Genomic DNA, 23,244 nt, shown 5'->3' on the forward strand with positions numbered 1-23,244 from the left:
TCAATTATAAAAATATGGGAGGAGGGTGAAAAACAAGGGTCCTTGACTGGCAGACAAGAATCAACCAATCGGGTGACGAAGAGTCTGTTCGCTGTCTGATTGGCCGTGGGAAGGCAGGGCACCACGAGAGTGGGGGGTGTCATAGAAACATAGAAAATAGGTGCAGGAGCAGGCCATTCAGCCCTTCTAGCCTGCACCGCCATTCAATGAGTTCATGGCTGAACATGAAACTTCAGTACCCTCTTCCTGCTTTCTCGCCATACCCCTTGATCCCCCGAGTAGTAAGGACTTCATCTAACTCCTTTTTGAATATATTTAGTGAATTGGCCTCAACTACTTTCTGTGGTAGAGAATTCCACAGGTTCACCACTCTCTGGGTGAAGAAGTTTCTCCTCATCTCGGTCCTAAATGGCTTACCCCTTATCCTCAGACTGTGACCCCTGGTTCTGGACTTCCCCAACATTGGGAACATTCTTCCTGCATCTAACCTGTCTAAACCCGTCAGAATTTTAAACGTTTCCATGAGGTCCCCTCTCATTCTTCTGAACTCCAGTGAATACAAGCTCAGTTGATCCAGTCTTTCTTGATAGGTCAGTCCCACCATCCCGGGAATCAGTCTGGTGAACCTTCGCTGCACTCCCTCAATAGCAAGAATGTCCTTCCTCAAGTTAGGAGTGTCAAGAGACCAATGGCGGGAGTGTGGGGGGGCGGGGCTGTGCGAGGTTGGGACATGTCGGGCGACCAATGGCGGGAGTGTGGGGGGGTGGGGCTGTGCGAGGTTGGGACATGTCGGGCGACCAATGGCGGGAGTGTGGGGGGGCGGGGCTGTGTGAGGGTGGGACATGTCAGGCGACCAATGGTGGGAGTGTGGGGGCGGGGCTGTGTGAGGGTGGGACATGTCGGGCGACCAATGGCGGGCGTGTGGGGGCGGGGCTGTGCGAGGGTGGGACATGTCGGGCGACCAATGGCGGGAGTGTGGGGGCGGGGCTGTGCGAGGGTGGGACATGTCGGGCGACCAATGGCGGGGGTATGGGGGCGGGGCTTGTTGGGAGGCCAATGGCGGGAGTGTGGGGTCAGGAGGTCAGGTGATGAAACCTCCTGGAATACATCAGACCAGAGTTGCCGATCTGTGGCGACAATGGGCCTCGGCGCTCACGGCTCGCGAGATGAAGTTCGCAATCTTAAATCCTTTTCATTTGTTCTTTTTTTTTGCACTCCAAGTGCCGTTACCTACAAGGCTACGGACCGAGAGCTGGAAAGTAGGATTAGGCCAAATGGACCTTTTCTGGCTGTTGCTAAAAATGGCCTCCTTCTGTGCCGTAAAGGCCTATGATTTTACGATCGGATTAACTCGGGGTCCAGATGACTAAACGTGCATGTGTCAGAGCATCGGGCGAGGATGGGGTCTGACCTTGCTGCCGTTTATTGGAGGGTGTCCTGCGCTAAGAGATCCTAATCGAACAAAGAGGCAAACTTCTTCAGAAGAGGAGAAAATGCGCCAAAATAATAAAGAGGATGGAGACAAAGATCGGTGGGCTCCGTAAGCAGAGAAACCTTTGCCCACAAGTCTGCGATAAGACCACGTTCCCATTGCAGGGCAGGAGTGGTAGTACCTGATTTTTGCCAGGAGATGGCGGCACAGCACCGCCTAGTGGCAGTCGCTCAGAACTGCAACTGCGGCTGACTATCCCACCGTGAAATGCATCATCTCCCTGGACAGCATTTGAGCAATTTTAAAGTCCCACCATGGATGATTTTTTTTTTGCTTTATCTAATTTTAATATTCTTTTAATCTACACACAAGTCTGAAGCCACGAATCTGATCGTTCCAATCAATTCTCCTTCAAATGGGTAAAGTGGTCTATGAAACGTCTGCTATTTGTTCGAACAAGCCGTGCGCTTCCCAATGTCGCTAAACTCTGTGCGTAAGCTTTACCGAGTGGTTTCAGCTACACTAAGAAACATCGCTAGGGAAATCCATCCTTGAAACGAGTTGATTATATGGCCTTAGCGTGGTTGAAACAGTCTGTAATAAAGCAGTTCAAACTACACTATCATAGACTGATACAGAACAGAGGAAGGCCATTGGGCCCATCGTTCCTGTGCTGGCTCGGTGACAGAGCGATCCAATCAGTCCCGCTCCCCCCTGCTCTTTTCCTCAAATGATACCCGGATTGCAAGGGTTAAGTTACAAGGGAAGATTACACAAACTAGGGCTGTATTCCCTGGAATTCAGAAGGTTAAGGAGTGATCCGATCAAAACTTTCAGAATACTAAGGGGAACATATTGCTATTGAGGGAGTGCAGCGAAGGTTCACCAGACTGATTCCCGGGATGGCGGGACTGACATATCAAGAAAGACTGGATCAACTGGGCTTGTATTCACTGGAGTTCAGAAGAATGAGAGGGGATCTCATAGAAACGTTTAAAATTCTGACGGGTTTAGACAGGTTAGATGCAGGAAGAATGTTCCCAGTGTTGGGGAAGTCCAGAACCAGGGGACATAGTCTAAGGATAAGGGGTAAGCCATTTAGGACCGAGATGAGGAGAAACTTCTTCACCCAGAGAGTGGTGAACCTGTGGAATTCTCTACCTCAGAAAGTTGTTGAGGCCAATTCACTAAATATATTCAAAAAGGAGTTAGATGAAGTCCTTACTACTAGGGGGATCAAGGGGTATGGTGAGAAAGCAGGAATGAGGTACTGAAGTTGCATGTTCAGCCATGAACTCATTGAATGGCGGTGCAGGCTAGAAGGGCCGAATGGCCTACTCCTGCACCTATTTTCTATGTTTCTATGGTTCTGTAAGAACATAAGAAATAGGAGCAGGAATAGGCCATATGGCCCCTCGAACCTGCTCCGCCATTTAATAAGATCACGGCTGATCATGGACTCAGCTCCACTTCCCCGCCCGCTCCCCATAACCCTTTATTCCCTTATCGTTTAAGAAACTGTTGGGGAGGCCAGGACTAAGGAGCAGAGTCTAAAAATTAGAGCCAGACCTTTCAGGAGTGAAATTAGGAAACACTTCTACACACAGGGCGGTCTCTTCCGCAAACGGCAGTTGATGCTGGATCAATTTTAAATCTGAGATTAATAATTTCTGTTACCCAAAGGTATTAAGGGAATTGGGCCGAAGACGGGTAGATGGAGTCAGGTCACAGATCAGCTACGATCACACTGCGTGGCGGAACAGGCTCAAGGGGCTGAATGGCCTCCTCCTGTTCCTGTATAACAGGCTCGAGGGGCTGAATGGGCCTCCTCCTGTTCCTGTGTAACAGGCTCGAGGGGCTGAATGGCCTCCTCCTGTTCCTATGTAACAGGCTCGAGGGGCTGAATGGCCTCCTCCTGTTCCTGTGTAACAGGCTCGAGGGGCTGAATGGGCCTCCTCCTGTTCCTGTGTAACAGGCTCGAGGGGCTGAATGGCCTCCTCCTGTTCCTATGTAACAGGCTCGAGGGGCTGAATGGCCTCCTCCTGTTCCTGTGTAACAGGCCCGAGGGGCTGAATGGGCCTCCTCCTGTTCCTGTGTAACAGGCTCGAGGGGCTGAATGGCCTCCTCCTGTTCCTGTGTAACAGGCTCGAGGGGCTGAATGGGCCTCCTCCTGTTCCTGTGTAACAGGCTCGAGGGGCTGAATGGCCTTCTCCTGTTCCTATGTAACAGGCTCGAGGGGCTGAATGGGCCTCCTCCTGTTCCTGTGTAACAGGCTCGAGGGGCTGAATGGCCTCCTCCTGTTCCTGTGTAACAGGCTCGAGGGGCTGAATGGGCCTCCTCCTGTTCCTGTGTAACAGGCTCGAGGGGCTGAATGGCCTTCTCCTGTTCCTATGTAACAGGCTCGAGGGGCTGAATGGGCCTCCTCCTGTTCCTGTGTAACAGGCTCGAGGGGCTGAATGGCCTCCTCCTGTTCCTGTGTAACAGGCTCGAGGGGCTGAATGGGCCTCCTCCTGTTCCTGTGTAACAGGCTCGAGGGGCTGAATGGCCTCCTCCTGTTCCTGTGTAACAGCCTCGAGGGACTGAATGGCCTTCTCCTGTTCCTGTGTAACAGGCTCGAGGGGCTGAATGGCCTCCTCCTGTTCCTGTGTAACAGGCTCGAGGGGCTGAATGGCCTCCTCCTGTTCCTGTGTAACAGGCTCGAGGGGCTGAATGGGCCTCCTCCTGTTCCTGTGTAACAGGCTCGAGGGGCTGAATGGCCTCCTCCTGATCCTGTGTAACAGGCTCGAGGGGCTGAATGGCCTCCTCCTGTCCTGTGTAACAGGCTCGAGGGGCTGAATGGGCCTCCTCCTGTTCCTGTGTAACAGGTTCGAGAGGCTGAATGGCCTCCTCCTGTTCCTGTGTAACAGGCTCGAGGGGCTGAATGGCCTCCTCCTGTTCCTGTGTAACAGGCTCGAGGGGCTGAATGGCCTCCTCCTGTTCCTGTGTAACAGGCTCGAGGGGCTGAATGGCCTCCTCCTGTTCCTGTGTAACAGGCTCGAGGGGCTGAATGGCCTCCTCCTGTTCCGATGTCCCCACGTTCCTATAAATTTCTCCATTTCAAGTCGATATTGAAGACACTGTTTCACGTTTTAGTGTTAGCCATTCTCTTGCAACAAAGCCAAATCAAAACTGTTTAGCTGGAGAATTCCGAGTAATAAAGCGGGATAATTTAATGGGCAACTTTAACAACAACCTATATTTATATAGCGCCTTTAATGTAATAAAACGTCCCAAGGTGCTTCACGGGAGCTTAATCAAACAAAATTTGACACCGAGCCACATCAGGAAATAGGTGACAAGTTGGGTCAACGAGGTGGATTTTAAGGAGCGTCGTAAAGGACGAGAGGTAGAGAGGTGGGGAGGTTTAGGGAGGGAGTTCCAGAGCTTGGGGCCCAGGCAGCTGAAGGCACGGCCACCGATGGTGGAGCGATTATAATCAGGAGATAGACAAGAGGCCAGAATTAGAGGAGCGCAGAGATCTCGGGGAGGTTATAGGGCTGGAGGAGATTACAGAGATAGGGAGGGGGCGAGGGCCACGGAGGGACTTGGTAAACAAGGATGAGAGTTTTAAAATCGAGGCGTTGCCGGACCGGGCAGGTGGGTTCAGGAGCGTAAAAATAAAGACAAAGGAAAGAAGGATGGAGCAGAAAGCAGAAAAGAAATGTGGGGATTAAAGAGACAACGCATTGCAAAGCAAAGCAATGGGCCTCGGCGGTCACAGACAGAAGGAACGCTTTCTGACATTGGAGTTCGGTCACATTACTGCACATACTTCATCTAAACACTTTGTAAATCCTTGGATTCTTGGTGGCCACGGGCATTTAGGGTTATGGAACCAAGGCGGGTAAGATGGAGTTATGATCAGGTCGGCTCATGATCCTGATCGAATGGCGGAATAGGCTCGAGGGGCCTTAAATCATAGAGTGATATATAACAGGGGGCCATTGGGCCCATCGTTCCTGTGCCGGCTCGGTGACAGAGCGATCCAATCAGTCCCACTCCCCGCTCTTTCCCCACAGCCCGGCACATCTTTCCCCTTCAAGTATTTATCTAATTTCTCGTTTGAAAGTTACGATCGAATCTGCTCCCACCGCCCATTCAGGCAGCGCGTTCCCGATCACAACAACTCCCTGCGTAAAAAATGCATTCCTCATATCGCCGCTGCTGAATATCGAAGATAGTCGTCGGATTTGCAGAATGGTTCTGATCTCCAGCTGGAGAGCCCTTGTCCAGCTTATGACTGAATCTGCGAGGAATGCGGTGGCTATTAACTGTGAGGGTATCTCCGAGGTTCGATCCTCGGCCAAATTCCGACAGTTCTGGCCGCCTCCCCTCAGGGCCCCGAGTGCAGCCGTTTGAGGGAGGGCCAAGTGAGGACAGGTACAGCTCTGATCTCAGCACAATAGGAGCACCTGTTGAGCACGACCACAGTATGTCTCGACACTTGACTTTGTCTCAAGTGACTGCGTACGGGGCTCTGGGCAAATCCGGGGAATTCCCTCACAACCCAAGAAGGATGTAATACATCGCCTTTCACAACAACCGGACGTCCCAAAGCGCTTTACAGCCAATGAAGTACTTTTGAAGTGTAGTCACTGTTGTAAGGTGGGAAATGCAGCAGCCAATTTGCGCACAGCAAGCTCCCACACACAGCAATGTGATAATGACCAGATAATCTGTTTTAGTGATGTTGATTGAGGGATAAATATTGGTCCCAGGACACCGGGGATAACTCCCCTGCTCTTCTTCAAAATAGTGCCATGGGATCTTTTACATCCACCTGAGAGAGCAGACGGGGCCTCGGTTTAACGTCTCATCCAAATACTGCCCCTCCGACAGTGCAGCGCTCCCTCAGTACTGACCCTGCGACAGTGCAGCACTCCCTCAGTACTGCCCCTCCAACAGTGCAGCACTCCCTCAGTACTGCCCCTCCGACAGTGCAGCACTCCCTCAGTACTGACCCTGTGACAGTGCAGCACTCCCTCAGTACTGCCCCTCCGACAGTGCAGCACTCCCTCAGTACTGACCCTGTGACAGTGCAGCACTCCCTCAGTACTGACCCTGCGACAGTGTAGCACTCCCTCAGTACTGACCTTCCGACAGTGCAGTGCTCCCTCAGTACTGACCCTGCGACAGTGCAGCACTCCCTCAGTACTGCCCCTCCGACAGTGCAGCACTCCCTCAGTACTGACCCTGCGACAGTGCAGCGCTCCGTCAGTACTGCCCCTCCGACAGTGCAGCGCTCCCTCAACACTGCACAGGGAGTGTCAGTCTAGATTATGTGCTTAAGTCTTTACAGTGGGATAAGTGCTTATTGGCAATTAACAAATGCACACATATGCACACGCACATACACACAGACATATACGTACACATAAGCGCGCACACACACACAGACATGCAGACACACACACGCAGGTGACGAGAGTGCGGCAGTTAGTTAGTAAAAGGCCTTACCATTTCCCCTCTGGTTCCTTTTACCCCTTTAGGACCCTGGGAAGAAACAGAAAAATAAGATTGATGAATTGGAGAATAACTACGTGTGGAGGACTCAGTGGTCCAATCAGTGAGCTGCTTGTGGTTCAGTGGCTCTGATATCATCGATCCATCGACTGAGACAGCACCGAAGGAGGCCATTCGGCTCATCGTACCTGTGTCAGCTCTGTGATCGAGCGATCCAATTAGTCCCACTCCCCCCGCTCTTTCCCCACAGCCCTGGAGAGTTTTTCCGCTTTCAGTATTTAATGTGTTGCCTTTTCACTGGCAGTCGCTTAGATATTTGCCACTCGATGGGTTAAAAGTCTCATCAACAACAACGTGCATTTATGTAGCGCCTTTAGGATAGTGAAATATCCCAAGGCGTTTCACAGGAACGTATATCAGACACAATTTGACACCGAGCCACATCAGGAGACATTAGGACAGGTGACCAAATCCTTGATCAAAGAGGTGGGTTTTAAGGATTGTTTTAAAGGAGGAGAGAGGGGGAGAGGTTTAGGGAGGGAGTTCCAGAGCTTGGGGCCCAGGCAGCTGAAGGCACGGCCACCGATGGTGGAGCGATTATAAACAGGAATGGACAAGAGGCCAGAATTAGAGGAGCGCAGAAATCTCGGAGGGTTGTGTGGCTGGAGGAGATTACAGAGATGGGGAGGGGGGAGGCCATGGAGGGATTTGAACACAAGGATGAGAATTTTTAAATCGCGGCGTTGCCGGACCGGGTACCAATGTAGGTCAGCGAGCACAGGGGGTGATGGGTGAATGGGACCGGGAGCCAGTGTGGGTCAGCAAGCACAGGGGGTGATGGGTGAACGGGACCGGGAGCCAGTGTGGGTCAGCGAGCACAGGGGGTGATGGGTGAACGGGACCGGGAGCCAGTGTGGGTCAGCGAGCACAGGGGGTGATGGGTGAACGGGACCGGGAGCCAGTGTGGGTCAGCGAGCACAGGGGGTGATGGGTGAACGGGACCGGGAGCCAGTGTGGGTCAGCGAGCACAGGGGGTGATGGGTGAACGGGACTGGGAGCCAGTGTGGGTCAGCGAGCACAGGGGGTGATGGGTGAACGGGACTGGGAGCCAGTGTGGGTCAGCGAGCACAGGGGGTGATGGGTGAACGGGACTGGGAGCCAGTGTGGGTCAGCGAGCACAGGGGGTGATGGGTGAACGGGACTGGGAGCCAGTGTGGGTCAGCGAGCACAGGGAGTGATGGGTGAACGGGACCGGGAGCCAGTCTGGGTCAGCGAGCACAGGGAGTGATGGGCAAGTGGGACCGGGAGCCAGTGTGGATCAGCGAGCAGAGAGTGATGGGTGAGCAGTCTGGGAGCCAGTGTGGGTCAGCGAGCAAGACACTAAGGGGAATCCCAGAAAGAGCAGTGTCGGCTAAAACCATGGAATCGTTAATGCAGTTGTATCTTTCTCGGTGGAGGAACTCGGGTTGGCTGAATTGCCCTCCCCCAGGTGTCATTTGGGCTCGTGACCCACCCACAATCCTTTGCGCACTTTTGGGACAAATTGCAGGACATTAATATTTATTTCGCAAACAAGGTTTATAAAAAAATGGGGCCATTAAATTACTTCATGCAATTGATAATTATTCCCATGGGCAGAACTATCCATGTGACCAATGCTGCAGACAGTGATCCCGCGAAGGAGTGCTTGCACATGGGCCCCACCGTTAACTCAAGGATCGAGGGCGCGCATTGACTGCAGGATATCCTGTTGTTGATCAGCAGGTCAAGTGTCATGTACTCAACTGTCATTGCAGTCTATGTATAATCTGACCTAAGTTGTGCACTGTGAGAACACTGACCACTAGGGGGTGAACTTGTGGGAGACACTCCTAACCTGGACCTTCAGGTATAAAAGGGGAAGCTCCACCCACCTTCATCACTTCAGCGCTGGCAAATAAAGGTAACTGGTCACAGAGTGACCTTCTCTCAAGCATGGGCCTCGTGTGTATTTACACTGTATAGTAAGGACACATCATCAAGGGTGAAGGGAACGCAGCAGAAATCATTCACTGTCAAAGGCGTTTGCGGTAAAGGAACAAGCCAGGCTGTACTTACAGGTTTCCCAGCAGGCCCGATGATCCCCTCGGGTCCAACCGGTCCAGAATATCCCTTTCCATGAAAGAAAATTGAAAATTGGAATCCATATCGGAGTGGGAAGAACATGAGACATTCCTACTTTCCAAGCTGGATTGGAATTAGTTTCCCTTTGATAGGCTGTGATCTGACAATAAGGTGCCGAAATTGGCCCTCTTCGTCAGGCCTGTTACTCCCAACAATCGGTGGTACAATGGCCACCGACCTTTGCTACAATGGCTGCCGATTGTCCAATTGTCCTCCTGGGGTTTCCCGGCGCTGCCCGACCTCCCCCCCTCCCCCGATCCGTGGTAAGTGCATCATCACCGTGAGCACCGCCGATCTAACCCCCCCCCTCGGAAAATCTTCGGCCCGCCCAGCGGTGCCAAAACCTGTTTTTCCCCGATGGTCCGGTGAGGCTGCGGCCTTCTGCAACGGCGGGACGGTTTCCCTCAGGGGAGAGGGCGCACTGCCGCTAGGGCGGCCCGACGATTGTGCCCCCCGGGTTCGGCCGGGCCGCCATCAGACAGACTGGCACCCCCCCCCCCCTCTTGGGCCCGGCCGAAACCCTCCCTGGTGGCCCAGTGAGCCGAAGTTGATAATCGCGGAGGCTCGCCCCTTTAAGTGAAGGGGAGAGCCGAGGTGACCCGGCGCGTGATGATGTCATCGCGGCGGTGACAGCCACTGAGGGGGCGGGAGTTGGGGGAGGAGCCTATTCACCGCCGTGTCTTTGCCCCGCCCATTTACACACCGACTTCTGGATCAAAACCCCCCCCCCCAAAAAAACCCCAAAGAGCGGAATGTTTCTGAAGAAGTGACCTGACCCGTAGCTGCGGTAAACACCATCGGAACGGGTTCAGGGCAAGGGGCAGTTTCTAGCCCGAGAATTCTTGGGACAACTCAACTTTCAACTTTAGCGAATATATGAAACTGGTTTAGTTGCTTTGGTTTCCTCTCTCCACGTCCCCGTTATAGAAAGTTTCTTTCTCTGGTTTCATACCTCCTCACACAAGGCAGTGGACAAGCAACTAGTTCCAGGAACGCTATCAAATGAGTCAACAAGGGGGACACGAAGGCACTGCGAATGGAGTTACATAAGAAACAGGAGCAGGAGATTGGGGGCTCATCGGGAGGGTCACTGGGAGGTCAATCATCGGGAGGGGTCTCAGAGAGATTGCGTTGGTGAGGGGGGGGGGGGTGTCGGTTATCGGGGGGGGGGTCATCGGGGGGGGTCATCGGGAGGGTCATTGGGAGGTTCACTGGCGGTCGGTCCGTGGGAGGTCAATCATCGGGAGGGGTCTCAGAGAGGTCGCGGTGGTGGTAGGTGGGGGGGGGTGCAGTTTGGACCGGGGAGGGTGGGGAAGCAGTTCTGCTCCTCCTGACCCACAAGCTGTGCTGGACAGACACTATTCGCTGCCCTTCTCGCCTCCCTTCAGCTGACGGGTTTCCCAAGGCATCAAAAATAACCCTTACGCTAACATGGAGGTTCGCTGCCTCCTTAAAAGATCTCCGTGACCAACCCGCCTCCTGAGAGCGGATTGGTCGCCCGCCCACCGACCCGTTCCCGTTAAAACCGGAAGTAGGCGAGTTGGGGTCAGCTTCAGGTCGGTTTGGGGTTTGGGCTCAAGTCGGTTTGGGGTCAGGTTAGAACATAAGAAGATAAGAAATAGGAGCAGGAGTCGGTCATTTGGCCCCTCGAGCCTGCTCCGCCATTCAATAAGATCATGGCTGATCTGATCATGGACTCAGCTCCACTTCCCCGCCCGCTCCCCATAACCCTTTACTCCGTTATCGCTCAAAAATCTGTCTATCTCCGCCTTAAATATATTCAATGACCCAGCCTCCACAGCTCTCCGAGGCAGAGAATTCCAAAGATTCACAACCCTCTGAGAGAAGAAATTCCTCCTCAGCTCAATTCTAAATGGGTGACCCCTTATTCTTAAACTATGCCCCCTAGTTTTAGATTCCCCCATCAATGGAAATATTCTCTCTGCATGCACCTTGTCGCGTCCCCTCAGTGTCTTATATATTTCAATAAGATCACCTCTCATTATTCTAAACTCTAATGTGTAGAGGTCCAACCTACTCAACCTATCTTCATAAGTCAACCCCGTCATCTCAGGAATCAACCGAGTGAACCTTCTCTGAACTGCCTCCAATGCAAGTATATCCTTCCTTAATTACGGAGACCAAAACTGTACGCAGTACTCCAGGTGTGACCTCACCAATACCCTGTACAGTTGTAGCAGGACTTCTCTGCTTTTATACTCCATCCCCCTTGCAATAAAGGCCAACATTCCATTGGCCTCCCTGATCACTTGCTGTACCTGCATACTAACTTTTTGTGTTTCATGCACAAGGATCCCCAGGTCCTTCTGTACTGCAACATTTTGTAATCTCTCTCCATTTAAATAATAATTTGCTTTTTTATTTTTCCTACCAAAGTGGATAACCTCACAGTTTCCCACATTATACTCCATCTGCGAAATGTTTGCCCACTCACTTAGCCTGTATATATCCCTTTGCAGATTCTTTGTGTCCTCTTCACAACTTGCTTTCCCATCCATCTTTATATCATCAGCAAACTTGGCTACATTACACTCAGTCCCTTCATCCAAGTTATTAACATCATCATCATAGGCAGTCCCTCGGAATCGAGGAGGACTTGCTTCCGCTCCCAAAGTGAGTTCTTTGATGGCTGAACAGTCCGATACGAGAGCCACAGACCCTGTTACAGGTGGGACAGACATTCGTCGAGGGAAGGGGTGGGTGGGGCTGGTTTGCCGCGCGCTCCTTCCGCTGCCTGCGCCTGACCTCTTCACGCTCTTTGCGTTGAGATTCGAAGAACTCAACGCCCTCCCGGATGCACTTTCTCCACCTCGGGCGGTCTGCGGCCAGGGTCTCCCAGGTGTCAGTGGTGATGTCGCACTTTACCAGGGAGGCTTTGAGGGTGTCCATATTAATATAGATTGTAAATAGTTGAGGACCAGCACCGATCCCTGTGGCACCCCACTAGTCACTGTTTGATCCATTTATCCCGACTCTCTGTTTTCTGTGAGTTAGCCAATCCTCTATCCATGCTAATATATTACCCCCAACCCCGTGAACTTTTATCTTGTGCAGTCACCTTTATGTGGCACCTTATCGAATGCCTTCTGGAAATCCAAATTCACCACATCCTCTGGTTCCCCCTTATCCACCCTGTTTGTTACATCCTCAAAGAACTCTAGCAAATTTGTCAAACATGATTTCCCTTTCATAAAACCATAGTGATTCTTCCTGACTGCATTTTGAATTTCCAAATGTCCTGCTACTGCTTCCTTAATAATAGACTCCAGCATTTTCCCAAACACAGATGTTAGGCTAATCGGTCTATAGTTTCCTGCTTTCTGTCTTCCTCCTTTTTTAAAGCATCAGGTCCAGGGGATTTGTCCGCCTTTAGTCCCATTATTTTACCGAGTACTACTTCTTTAGTGATAGTGATTGTATTAAGTTCCTCCCTCCCTATAGCCCCTTGATTATCCACTATTGGGATGTCTTTAAAATATTCTACCCTGAAGAGTGATACAAAATATTTGTTCAAAGTCTCTGCCCCCATTATTAATTATTCTCATCCTCGGATTGGAAAGCAGCAAATGTAGCGTTCCTATTTAAAAACGGAGGCAGACAGAAAGCAGGAAACTATAGACCACTTAGCCTAACATCTGTGGTTGGGAAAATGCTGGAGTCCATTATCAAGCAAGCAGTAGCAGGACATTTGGAAAAGCATAATGCAGTTATCCCTTCTCTTAAAGTCTTTCCTTCTCATTGGGATATATTTTTGTTGCGAGTTATGAAATATCTCCTTAAATGCCTCACCAACCGTCCCATACTTTAATCTATTTTCCCAGTCCACTTTAGCCAACTCTGCCTTCACATCTTTGTAATTGCCTGTATTTAAGATCAGGACACTGGTTTTTCACCCTTCAACTGCATTTGAAATTTAACCATGCGTCGATCACTCTTTCCAAGAGGAACCTTTACTACTATTTCGTTTAAAACCCTCGCTACAGCCCTAGATATTCGATTCGCCAGGACACGGTTCAAGTGAAGCTCGTCCCAAAGGTTGAGGTTGGGTTTGGGTCAGGTTGAGGTCGGATTGGGGTCATGTTGAGGTCGGATTGGGGTCAAGTTGAGGTCGGGTTGGGGTCAGCTTGAGGTTGGGTTGGGGTCACGTTGAGGTCGGGTTGAGGTCATCTTGAGGTCGGGTTGAGGTCAGGTTGGGGTCGGGTTGAGTGTCAGGTTGAGGTCGGGTTGGGGTCACGTCGAGGTCAGGTTGGGGTCACGTTGAGGTCAGGTTGGGGTCAGGTTGAGGTCGGGTTGAGTGTCAGGTTGAGGTCGTGTTGAGGTTGGGTTGGGGTCAGGTTGAAGTCATTTTGAGGTTGGATTGGGGTCGGGTTGGGGTCAGGTTGGGGTCAGGTTGAGGTCAGGTTGAAGTCATTTTGAGGTTGGATTGGGGTCAGGTTGAGGTCGGGTTGGGGTCAGGTTGAGGTCAGGTTGAGGTCGGGTTGGGGTCAGGTTCAGGTCAGATTGCCCTTTTATTCACATTTGACCCCCACACCCACCCTATGGGGGTTACAATTGCCCGCAAAGTTTCTGCATCTTTGATGTTTACTCTGGGGCTCCAGGACAGCGGGATTGTGTTTGCCCTGGAAGCAGCGTTTGCCATGTTTATACGGATGGGCGCTGTTGATGGTGGGAATACTGCCCGCCTACCACACTAACAAGATAACATCGCTATAACCAACTGTGCCTGAGACCTGTCCCGCCACAAGATTCCAAACTTCGTAAAAGATGATAAAGTGGTTTACTTACAAATAATCCGACAGGGCCTTTGGGACCTGGAATTCCTTTATACCCAATATCGCCAATTGGGCCCTAGCAAAATAAAACACATCACGGACTTTCAACTGATGCAAACTTTATTCTCCTTTCATTGCTCTACACACAGTTAGCCGCTTCTTTATAAAATGTTATTCCGAAGCCAAGCATTGCTATTAACATATTGTCAGCCGTGGCTCAGTGGGCAGCCGCGTCTAGTCAGAAGGTTGTGGGTTCAAGTCCCACTCCAGGGACTTGAGCACAAAAATCTAGGCTGACACTCCCAGTACAGTGCTGAGGGAGTGCTGCACTGTCAGAGGTAACTGTCAGAGGTGCCGTCTTTCGGATGAGCTGTTAAACCGAGGCCCCGTCTGCTCTCTCAGGTGGACATAAAAGATCCCATGGTGCTATTTTGAATAAGAGCAGGGGAGTTATCCCCGCTGTCTTGGGCTAATATTTATCCCTCAATCAACATAACAAAAACAGATAATCTGGTCATTATCACATTGCTGTTTGTGGGAGCTTGCTGTGCGCAAATTGGCTGCTGCGTTTTCCACATTATAACAGTGACTACACTCCAAATAGTACTTAATTGGATGTAAAGCGCTTTGAGACGTCCAGTGGTTGTGAAAGGCGCTATATAAATTCAAGTCTTTCTTTAATTGGCACCAACTTGAACTTTTTCTACGATTTGCTTTTCCCAGTTTTTCCACATCTTTTTCTTAAACTTGTCAGAACATGCTTTGTGTTGGGATGAAGCATTGGTTGCTGGGATTGAAGATTTTTTTCCCCCTCTTTGCCTCTAAGATCTTGATTCAAACTCTCCCGGGCCCAGGTGCAGTTTAGAGCTCCTGCTTTACTGCCCTCCACACCCCCGACAATATGACCCAACCTCTTGCTCCAGCTCTCTGCTGAACCAGCCTGACGTTTCAAAAAGCTTCTGAACCCTGCAGTGCGGACACAAGCCGAGGACACTTTGTGATATTGATTGAGGGATAAATATTGACCAGGACCCCGGGGATAACTCCCCTGCTCTTCTTCGAAATAGTGCCGTGGGATCTTTTACGTCCACCTGAGAGGGCAGACGGGGCCTCGGTTTAACGTCTCATCTGAAAGACGGCACCTCCGACAGTGCGGCACTCCCTCGGCACTGCACTGGAGTGTCAGCCTAGATTTTTTTTGTGCACAAGTTCCTGGAGTGGGACTTGAACCCACGACCTTTGGATTCAGATGCGAGAGCGCTGCTCACTGAGCCACAGCTGACACTTGTAGGGCAATAGAAACAGCTTTCAGAATACACGCGTCCTAAGCTGAAGAATTAGCTCCAGAAGTTGGGTCAGCTCGAAAGAGGAAAGTTAGCAAGTGCCCCAGGAATATTTCACAGCAATGACATATTCATCTGCGAGCTTCCTCTGTGCTAATTCACCCATTTTTTTCCCCTCTACGTACTTTCGGGCCCATGAAGCCGGGAAATCCCATCAGTCCTTGATCTCCAGCGTCCCCCTGCAAGAACAAACACGGCCTTTAATTCAATTCAAAAATGTTACGTTTCCATAGTGACGACTTCAATAACAATACACAGCTCAACAAAGTATGCTTTGAGTGAAGGTTTTACATGTGGCTGCAGGGTCAGTAACCAGAGGGCAGTGATTTAAAGTGATCAGCAAAAGGACCAGAGGCGACATGAGGAAAAACATTTTTACGCAGTGAGTAGTTAGGATCTGGAATGCGCTGCCTGACAGGGTGGTGGAGGCAGACTTAATCGTAGCCTTCGAAAGGGAACGGAGAAAAATACCTGAAGGGGAAAAAGTTGCAGGGATATGGGGAAAGAGCGGGGGGGGAGTGAGACCACATTGAGTACATAGACAGCAGGGGAGTGCATGATAAGGGAGAATACAAAAAGATTAGGAGAGAAGTCAAAAAAAAACAATTAGGAAGGCAAAGAGGAACTATGAAACTAAATTATCAAAGGAACATAAAACAAAATAGTAAAATATTTTACAGGCACATCAATAAAAACGGATGGGATGGGAATAGGGCCAATAAGGGTGCGACAGGATAATACCACAGGTAACGATAGAGAGACGGCAGAAAATATTAAATCAGTATTTTGCTTCAGTATTTACCAGGGAGATAGAGCAGGTGGGCATGACAATGGATGATGAGATTAGTAATGAGATAAGTGCATTTAAAATAAAAAGAGGGGATATATTAAATAAACTAATCAAACTCAAAGAGAATAAAATCTCTGGTCTGGATGGATTACATCCACACATTTTAAAAGAATCTAGGGAAGAGCTAGCAGAGGCCTCACTACACATATTTGATAATTCATTAGAAAAAGGTGTAGTGCAGAGGACTGGCCGATACGTAACGTAATACCTAGATTTAAGAAGGGGGATCAAACATGTCCAGGGAACTATAGACCAGTCAGCTTAACATCGGTGGTAGGAGAAATCATGGAATCCCTAATAAAGGAGAAAATAGAAGAATATCGAGAAACCAAAAATATAATAATGAATAGTCAGCATGGATTTCAAAAGGGAAAGTCCTGCTTGACCAACCTCATTGAATTTTTTAAAGAGGTAACAGAGAGAGTAGACAAGGGTAATGCAGTAGATGTAATTTATCTAGATTTTCAAAAGGCCTTCGATAAGGTACCCCATAATAGACTGATGAACAAGGTCAGAGAATGCAGAGTCAGGGGACAAGTAGCAGAATGGATCGCTGCACAAAAGCAAAATACTGCGGACGCTGGAATCTGCAATAAAAACAGAAAATGCTGGAAATCTCAGCGGGTCAGGCAGCATCAGTGGTGAGAGAAACAGGGTTAACGTTTCAGGGCGATGATCCTTCGTCAGAACTGGAGAGTGTTCGAAATGAACAGATTCTTAAGGAGCACTGAAAGGGGGAGGGGTGGAAAGGGATAGCTAGCTGGCTGCAAGACAGAAAGCAGAGAGTGGGGGTAAAGGGCAGCTATTCACAGGGGCAGAAGGTGGGTCGTGGTGTTCCACAAGGATCAGTCCTGGGACCACTGTTCACAATTTATATTAACCATTTAGACTTTGGAATTCAAAACACAATTTCTAAATTTGTGGATGACACCAAATTGGGGCAATAGTCAATACTGAGGAGGACCAACAAATTACAGGGGGACATTAATAAACTTGCAGAATGGGCATATAATCGGCAAATGATGCTCAACACAGATAAATGTGAGATATTATATTTTGGTCGGGAGAATAGGGAGGTCACTTATTACTGGGAGGGTGTGAGTCTGGGTGGGGTAGAGGAACAAAGGGATCTCGGATACAAATATATACATCACTAAATGTTGCGACACAGGTTAGCAAGGCCATAAAAAGCAAACCAAGAACTAGGGTTTATTTCTAGAGGGATAGAATTGAAAAGTAGGGAAGTTATGCTAAACCTGTATCGAACCTTGGTTAGGCCGCACAAGGAGCACTGTGTACAGTTCTGGTCGCCATATTATAAAAAGGATATAGAGGCACTGGAGAGGGCGCAGAGAAGATTTACAAGGATGATACCAGAAATGCGAGGGTATACATATCAGGAAAGGATAAACAGGCTGGGTCTCTTTTCTCTTGATAAAAGAAGGCTGAGGGGTGATCTATTGGAGGTCTTTAAAATGATGAAAGGTTTTGATAGAGTGGATACAGAGAGAATGTTTCCACTTGTGGGGAAGAGCAGAACTAGAGGCCATCAATATAAGATACTGACTAATAAATCCAATGTGGAATTCAGAAGAAACTTCTTTACCCAGAGAGCGGTGAGAATGTGGAACTCGCTGCCACAGGGAGGGGTTGAGGCGAATAGTATCGATGCATTTAAGGGGAACTGGATAAACACATGGGGGAGAAAGGAATAGAAGGATATGGGGATAGGGTGAGATGAAGAAAGAAGGGAGGAGACTCGAGTGGAGCATGGATTGGTTGGGCTGAATGGCCTGTTCTGTGCCGTATGTCCAATGTAATCCAATGCAATGTAAACTGGATTGCTCTTTGAAAGAGCCAGCGCAGACTCGATGGGCTGAATGGTCTCCTGTGCTGTTCTAGCATTCTATGGTTCTACGTGTGGTCACAATTGAAGGTTGCCAACCCTCCAGGATTGGCCTGGAGTCTCCAGGAATTGAATCTCCCGGACACTGCTGCCCAAAACAACCCTGTGACAGAAACATCGGGACAGTGAATAAAGGCAATGCTGCTTTTTGATTCATTTTCTGTGAACAGTTTTGGTTATCAGTTGTAAAAATATTGGCGACGAGGGGGGGAAAAAAAGCTGTTTGACTGAGAGTCAAGAATCATCCAATCGGGTAACGAAGAATCTGTTTGGTTTTCGATTGTCCGTGGGAAGGCGGGGCTCCACAAGGGTGGGCCTGTCAGGCGACCAATGGGGAGTGTGGGGGCGGGGCACCGCGAGGATGGGCGTGTCGGACGACCAATTGGGCGCGTGGGGGTGGGGCATGGCAAGGATGGAACGTGTAATAAAACCTCCAGGAATACGCCCAACCAGAGTTGCCGACCTGAGATCACATTATGGATGCGAGCAGGCGCTCATTGCACGCAATGCTACCTCTGAGTCAGAAGGCCATGGGCTCAAGTCCCATTCTAGATTTTTAACTTATAATCTAGGGTGGTTAAAGCCCTTCAGATGCAATGTTAAACCTCCGAAGGTTGAATGGACGTCACATGGTTTTAGGGGGGGGGTGGGGGGGGAAGAGTGTATATGTTGTGATACACAAGGTATCGTCATTGTGTGGGACAGGCTCGATGGGTCAGATGGTCGTTACCTGTCCGTCATTGTCCCAATGGCCCTACGCTATTCAAGGAAAGCAGGGAGTTCCCTCTGTGTCCTCAGCACCATTCGTCCATCAGTCAACCACCAGAAACTGATCATTCGCCCAGTTTCAGTGTGCATAAATTGGCTGCTTCATTTACCTACATAACTACACTGCAGAGCAAGTGTTTGTTTGAAGTGCTTTGGGATATTTCGTTGTGAAACAATAAGGTACTGTATAAACAGAATTATAGAATCACACAGCACAAGAGGAGGCCATTCGGCCCATCGTTCCTGTGCCGGCTCTGTGAACGAGCGATCCAATCAGTCCCACTCCCCGCTCTTTCCCCACAACCCGGCACATCTTTCCTGTTCAGGTTTTCATCCAATTCCCCGTTTGAAAGTTAGTATTGAATCTGCTCCCACCGCCCTTTCAGGCAGCGCGTTCCCGATCACAACAACTCGCTGCGTAAATAAACTCTCCTCTTCTCCCCTCTGGTTCTTTGCCCAATTACCTTAGATCTGTGTCCCTCTGGTTACAGACCATGATATTGCAGGATTCGAAGAGGAGCAGGGGGAGTTCTCTCTAGGCTTGCCAATTTTCTCCCCTATTCCCCTCCTGAAGGCACTGACGTCTCGCTGGGGTATAGCTTCCTGGGCACGTGGGCTCCCTGGTATTTCACCCGAGTGGCATTGTGGACAGACAAGCCGGCAGCAAGGCTGAGTCCTCTCCTCACCAAACATCATGCAAGGTTCACTCGATACTGTCAGCCGTGGCTCAGTGGGCAGCACTCTCGTCTCTGAATCAGAAGGTTGTGGGTTCGAGTCCCACTCCAGAGACTGGAGCACAAATATCGAGGCTGACACTCCAGTGCAGTGCTGAGGGAGTGCTGCACTGTCGGAGGTGCCGTCTTTCGGATGGATGTAAAAGATCCCACGGCCACTATTCGAAGTACAGCAGGGGAGTTCTCCCCGGTGTCCTGGCCAATATTTATCCCTCAATCAACAACTAAAAACAGATTATCTGGTCATTATTACATTGCTGTTTGTGGGAGCTTGCTGTGCGCAAATCGGCTGCTACGTTTCCCACATTACAACAGTGACTACACTTGAAAAGTAACTTCATTGGCTGCAAAGTGCTTTGAGACGTCAGGTGGTCGTGAAAGGCGCTATATAAATATAAGTCTTTCTTTCTTTTACTGACAGGGACAGGAACCCTGATCGTGTGTCTCTAATGGATCAGAGATATGGAGGCCGTTAGCGTCTCTACAGATGTTACAGCTAACTCAACACAGACTAAAAATTGAACATGGAACCTTCTAGTCTGTAGGGCTCAGTTATATGTTTTGTGTATATGCGGTAAAGAAAATGCACCAGTACCTGTTTGGCAGGAAATTTGAGCTGGAGACAGATCACAAACCCCTAACGTCCCTTTTGGCCAACAACAAGGCCATAAATGCAAACACACCGGCCTGCATACAGAGGTGGGCACTCACGCTAGCTGCCTTTGACTACACAATTCGGCACAGACCGGGCACCGAAAACTGCGCCGATGCACTCAGCAGGCTCCCACTAGCCACCACTGAGCTGAGATGGTCATGGCTGTTGAAGCTTTCGGAAGCGAAGGCTCACCCGTGACAGCCCGTCATGTATTCAACCAGCATTGTAACCCATGTATAAACTGACAAGTTGTACACTGTGAGAACACTGACCACTAGGTGGTGAACTTGTGGGAGACACTCCTAACCTGGACCTTCAGGTATAAAAGGGGAAGCTCCACCCACCTTCATCACTTGAGTGCTATGGAATAAAGGACAGGTCACAGACTGACCTTCTCTCAAGCATGGGCCTTGTGTGCACTTATACTGTGTAGTAAGGACGTATCAGTTTTGTAACCACGGGCTGTGGGAGGAGGGTGCGTCGGGAGGGAGGCTGGCTACAATTTCGCTAATTAAGCTTTGTAAGTGTTTAGAACATAAGAACATGAGAAATCGGAGCAGGAGTAGGCCCTACAGCCCCTCGAGCCTGCTCCACCATTCAATACGATCATGGCCTTCAACTCCACTTTCCCGCCCGATCCCCATATCTCTTGGTTCCCCGATAGTCCAAAAATCTATCGATCCCAGCCTTGAATATACCCAAAGACTGAGCCTCCACAGCCCTCTGGGGCAGAGAATTCCAAAGATTCACCACCCTCTGAGTGAAGAAATTCCTCCTCATCTCAGTCCTAAATGGCCGACCCCTTATCCTGAGGCTGTGTCCCCTGGTTCTAGACTCCCCAGCTCGGGGGGAAACAACCTCTCAGCATCTACCCTGTCAATCCCCCTCAGAATCTTATGTTTCAACGAGATCCCCTCTCATTCCTCTAAATTCCGGAGAGTATAGAGTAACACTCACCTCATGCCCTTTCGGACCAGTTTCCCCAAAAGTCCCTTGGTCACCTTGCACCCCGATGGGACCTCTTTGTACACCTTGGTGGCCAGGTTGACCCGATAAACCTTGCTCTCCCTGCCGAGGTATGAATAGTGTTAGCCGGCATGGTTCAAATCAAATACTGGCGATACAGCACTTTGGTTAGACCACACGGAGCACTGCGCACAGTTCTGGGTTTCCGTATTATAAAACGGATATAGAGGCACTGGAGAGGGTGCAAAAAAAGATTCACAAGGTTGATACCAGAACTGAGAGGTTATAACGATCAGGAAAGGACGAACAGCCTGGAGCTCTATTTTTCTAGCAAAGAGGCTGAGGGGTGACCTGACAGAGGTTTTAAAGTTGTGAAAGGGGTTTGATGGGGTTCGATGTAGAGAAGATGTTTCCATTTGTGGGGTAATCTAAAACTCGGGGCCATCAGTATAAGACAGTCGCTGATAAACCCAATGGGGAATTCAGGAGAAACTTCTTTACCCAGAGAGGGGTGAGAATGTGGAACTCGCTGCCACAGGGAGGGGTTGAGGCGAATAATATCGATGTATTTAAGGGGAAGCTGGATAAACTCATGAGGGAGAAAGGAATAGAAGGATATGGGGATAGGGTGAGATGGAGAGGGGTGGGAGGGGGCTGGTGTGGAGCATAAACTTTGTGGATTGTTCATGTTTCTGAACTGGATCCTATCTTGAACTGCATAGAACAACGGTTAGGCCACAGCTGGAGTACTGCGTGCAGTTCTGGTCACCACATTACAGGAAAGATGTGATTGCACTGGAAAGGGTACAGAGGAGATTTACAAGAATGTTGCCTGGACTGGAGAATTTTAGCTATGAGGAAAGATTGGATAGACTGGGTCTGTTTTATTTGGAACAGAGGAGGCTGAGGGGAGACCTGATTGAGGTGTATAAAATTATGAGGGGCCCGGATAGAGTGGATAGGACGGACCTGTTTCCATTGGCAGAGGGGTCAACAACCAGGGGGCATAGATTTAAAGTAATTGGGAGGAGGTTTAGAGGAGATTTGAGGGGAAATGTTTTCCCCCAAGAGGGTGGTGGGGTTCTGGAACTCACGGCCTGAAAGGGTGGTAGAGGCAGAAACCCTCACCACATTTAAAAAGTACTTGGATATGCACCTGAAGTGCCGTAACCTACAGGGCTACGGACCGAGAGCGGGAAAGTGGGATTAGGCTGGATAGCTCTTGGTCGGCCGCCGCGGTCACGATGGGCCGAATGGCCTCCTTCCGTGCTGTAAATTTCTATGATTCTATGATTCTTAGACAGACTTAGAGGCTCAACATTTGTTGAGAGCAGCACATGGCTTGTGCTAAGCAAGCACCATTAACACCAATCTCTTTCATTGCCTTGGGATTATGACTGGTACATTCAAGACTCATAAAAATTGACAAAGAAAAATTAATGCAACAATTACAATCCCAAGAAATAAACTATAAATGTTTGGAAAAATTGGCCACAGAAATCCATGAACTTTTTTTTCATTCACAGGATGTGGGCATCGCTGACAAGGCCGGCATTTATTGCCCATCCCTAATTGCCCCTTGAGAAGGTGGTGGTGAGCCGCCTTCTTGAACCGCTGCAGTCCGTGTGGTGAAGGTGCTCCCACAGTGCTGTTAGGGAGGGAGTTCCAGGATTGTGACCCAGCGACGATGAAGGAACGGCCGATATATTTCCCAGTCGGGATGGTGTGTGACTGGGAGGGGAACGTGGAGGTGGTGGTGTTCCCCATGAACCTGCTGCCCTTGTAAGCAGATAAGGTCACTATTGGGCTGGTGTGGGTATAAAAACATAAGAACATAAGAAATAGGAGCAGGAGTAGGCTATACGGCCCCTCGAGCCTGCTCTGCCATTCAATATGATCATGGCTGATCCGATCATGGACTCAGATCCACTTCCCTGCCCACTCCCCATAACCCCTTATTCCCTTATCGGTTAAGAAACTGTCTATCTCTTTCTTAAATTTATTCAATGACCCAGCTTCCACAGCTCTCTGAGGCAGCGAATTCCACAGATTTACAACTCTCTGAGAGAAGAAATTCCTCATCATCTCAATTTTAAATAGGCGGCCCCTTATTCTAAGATCATGCCCTCTAG

General features: G+C 49.7%; 1 protein-coding gene across 1 annotated transcript in view; it reads right to left on the reverse strand.

Annotated features, from left to right (window-relative positions):
- Positions 1–23,244, reverse strand: part of LOC139268363 (collagen alpha-1(XXIV) chain) — a 420,125-nt gene that overhangs the window by 32,577 nt on the left and 364,304 nt on the right. The window contains exons 46-50 of the mRNA XM_070886436.1: positions 21,104–21,214; positions 15,359–15,412; positions 13,904–13,966; positions 9,032–9,085; positions 6,929–6,964 (exon numbers count right to left, since the gene is read on the reverse strand). Coding sequence (XP_070742537.1) covers positions 6,929–6,964; positions 9,032–9,085; positions 13,904–13,966; positions 15,359–15,412; positions 21,104–21,214 — 318 coding nt within the window. The remainder of the gene's footprint in view (positions 1–6,928; positions 6,965–9,031; positions 9,086–13,903; positions 13,967–15,358; positions 15,413–21,103; positions 21,215–23,244) is intronic.

This window comes from Pristiophorus japonicus, chromosome 8, assembly GCF_044704955.1.
Source record: "Pristiophorus japonicus isolate sPriJap1 chromosome 8, sPriJap1.hap1, whole genome shotgun sequence".
NCBI classification, from domain to species: Eukaryota; Metazoa; Chordata; class Chondrichthyes; family Pristiophoridae; genus Pristiophorus; species Pristiophorus japonicus.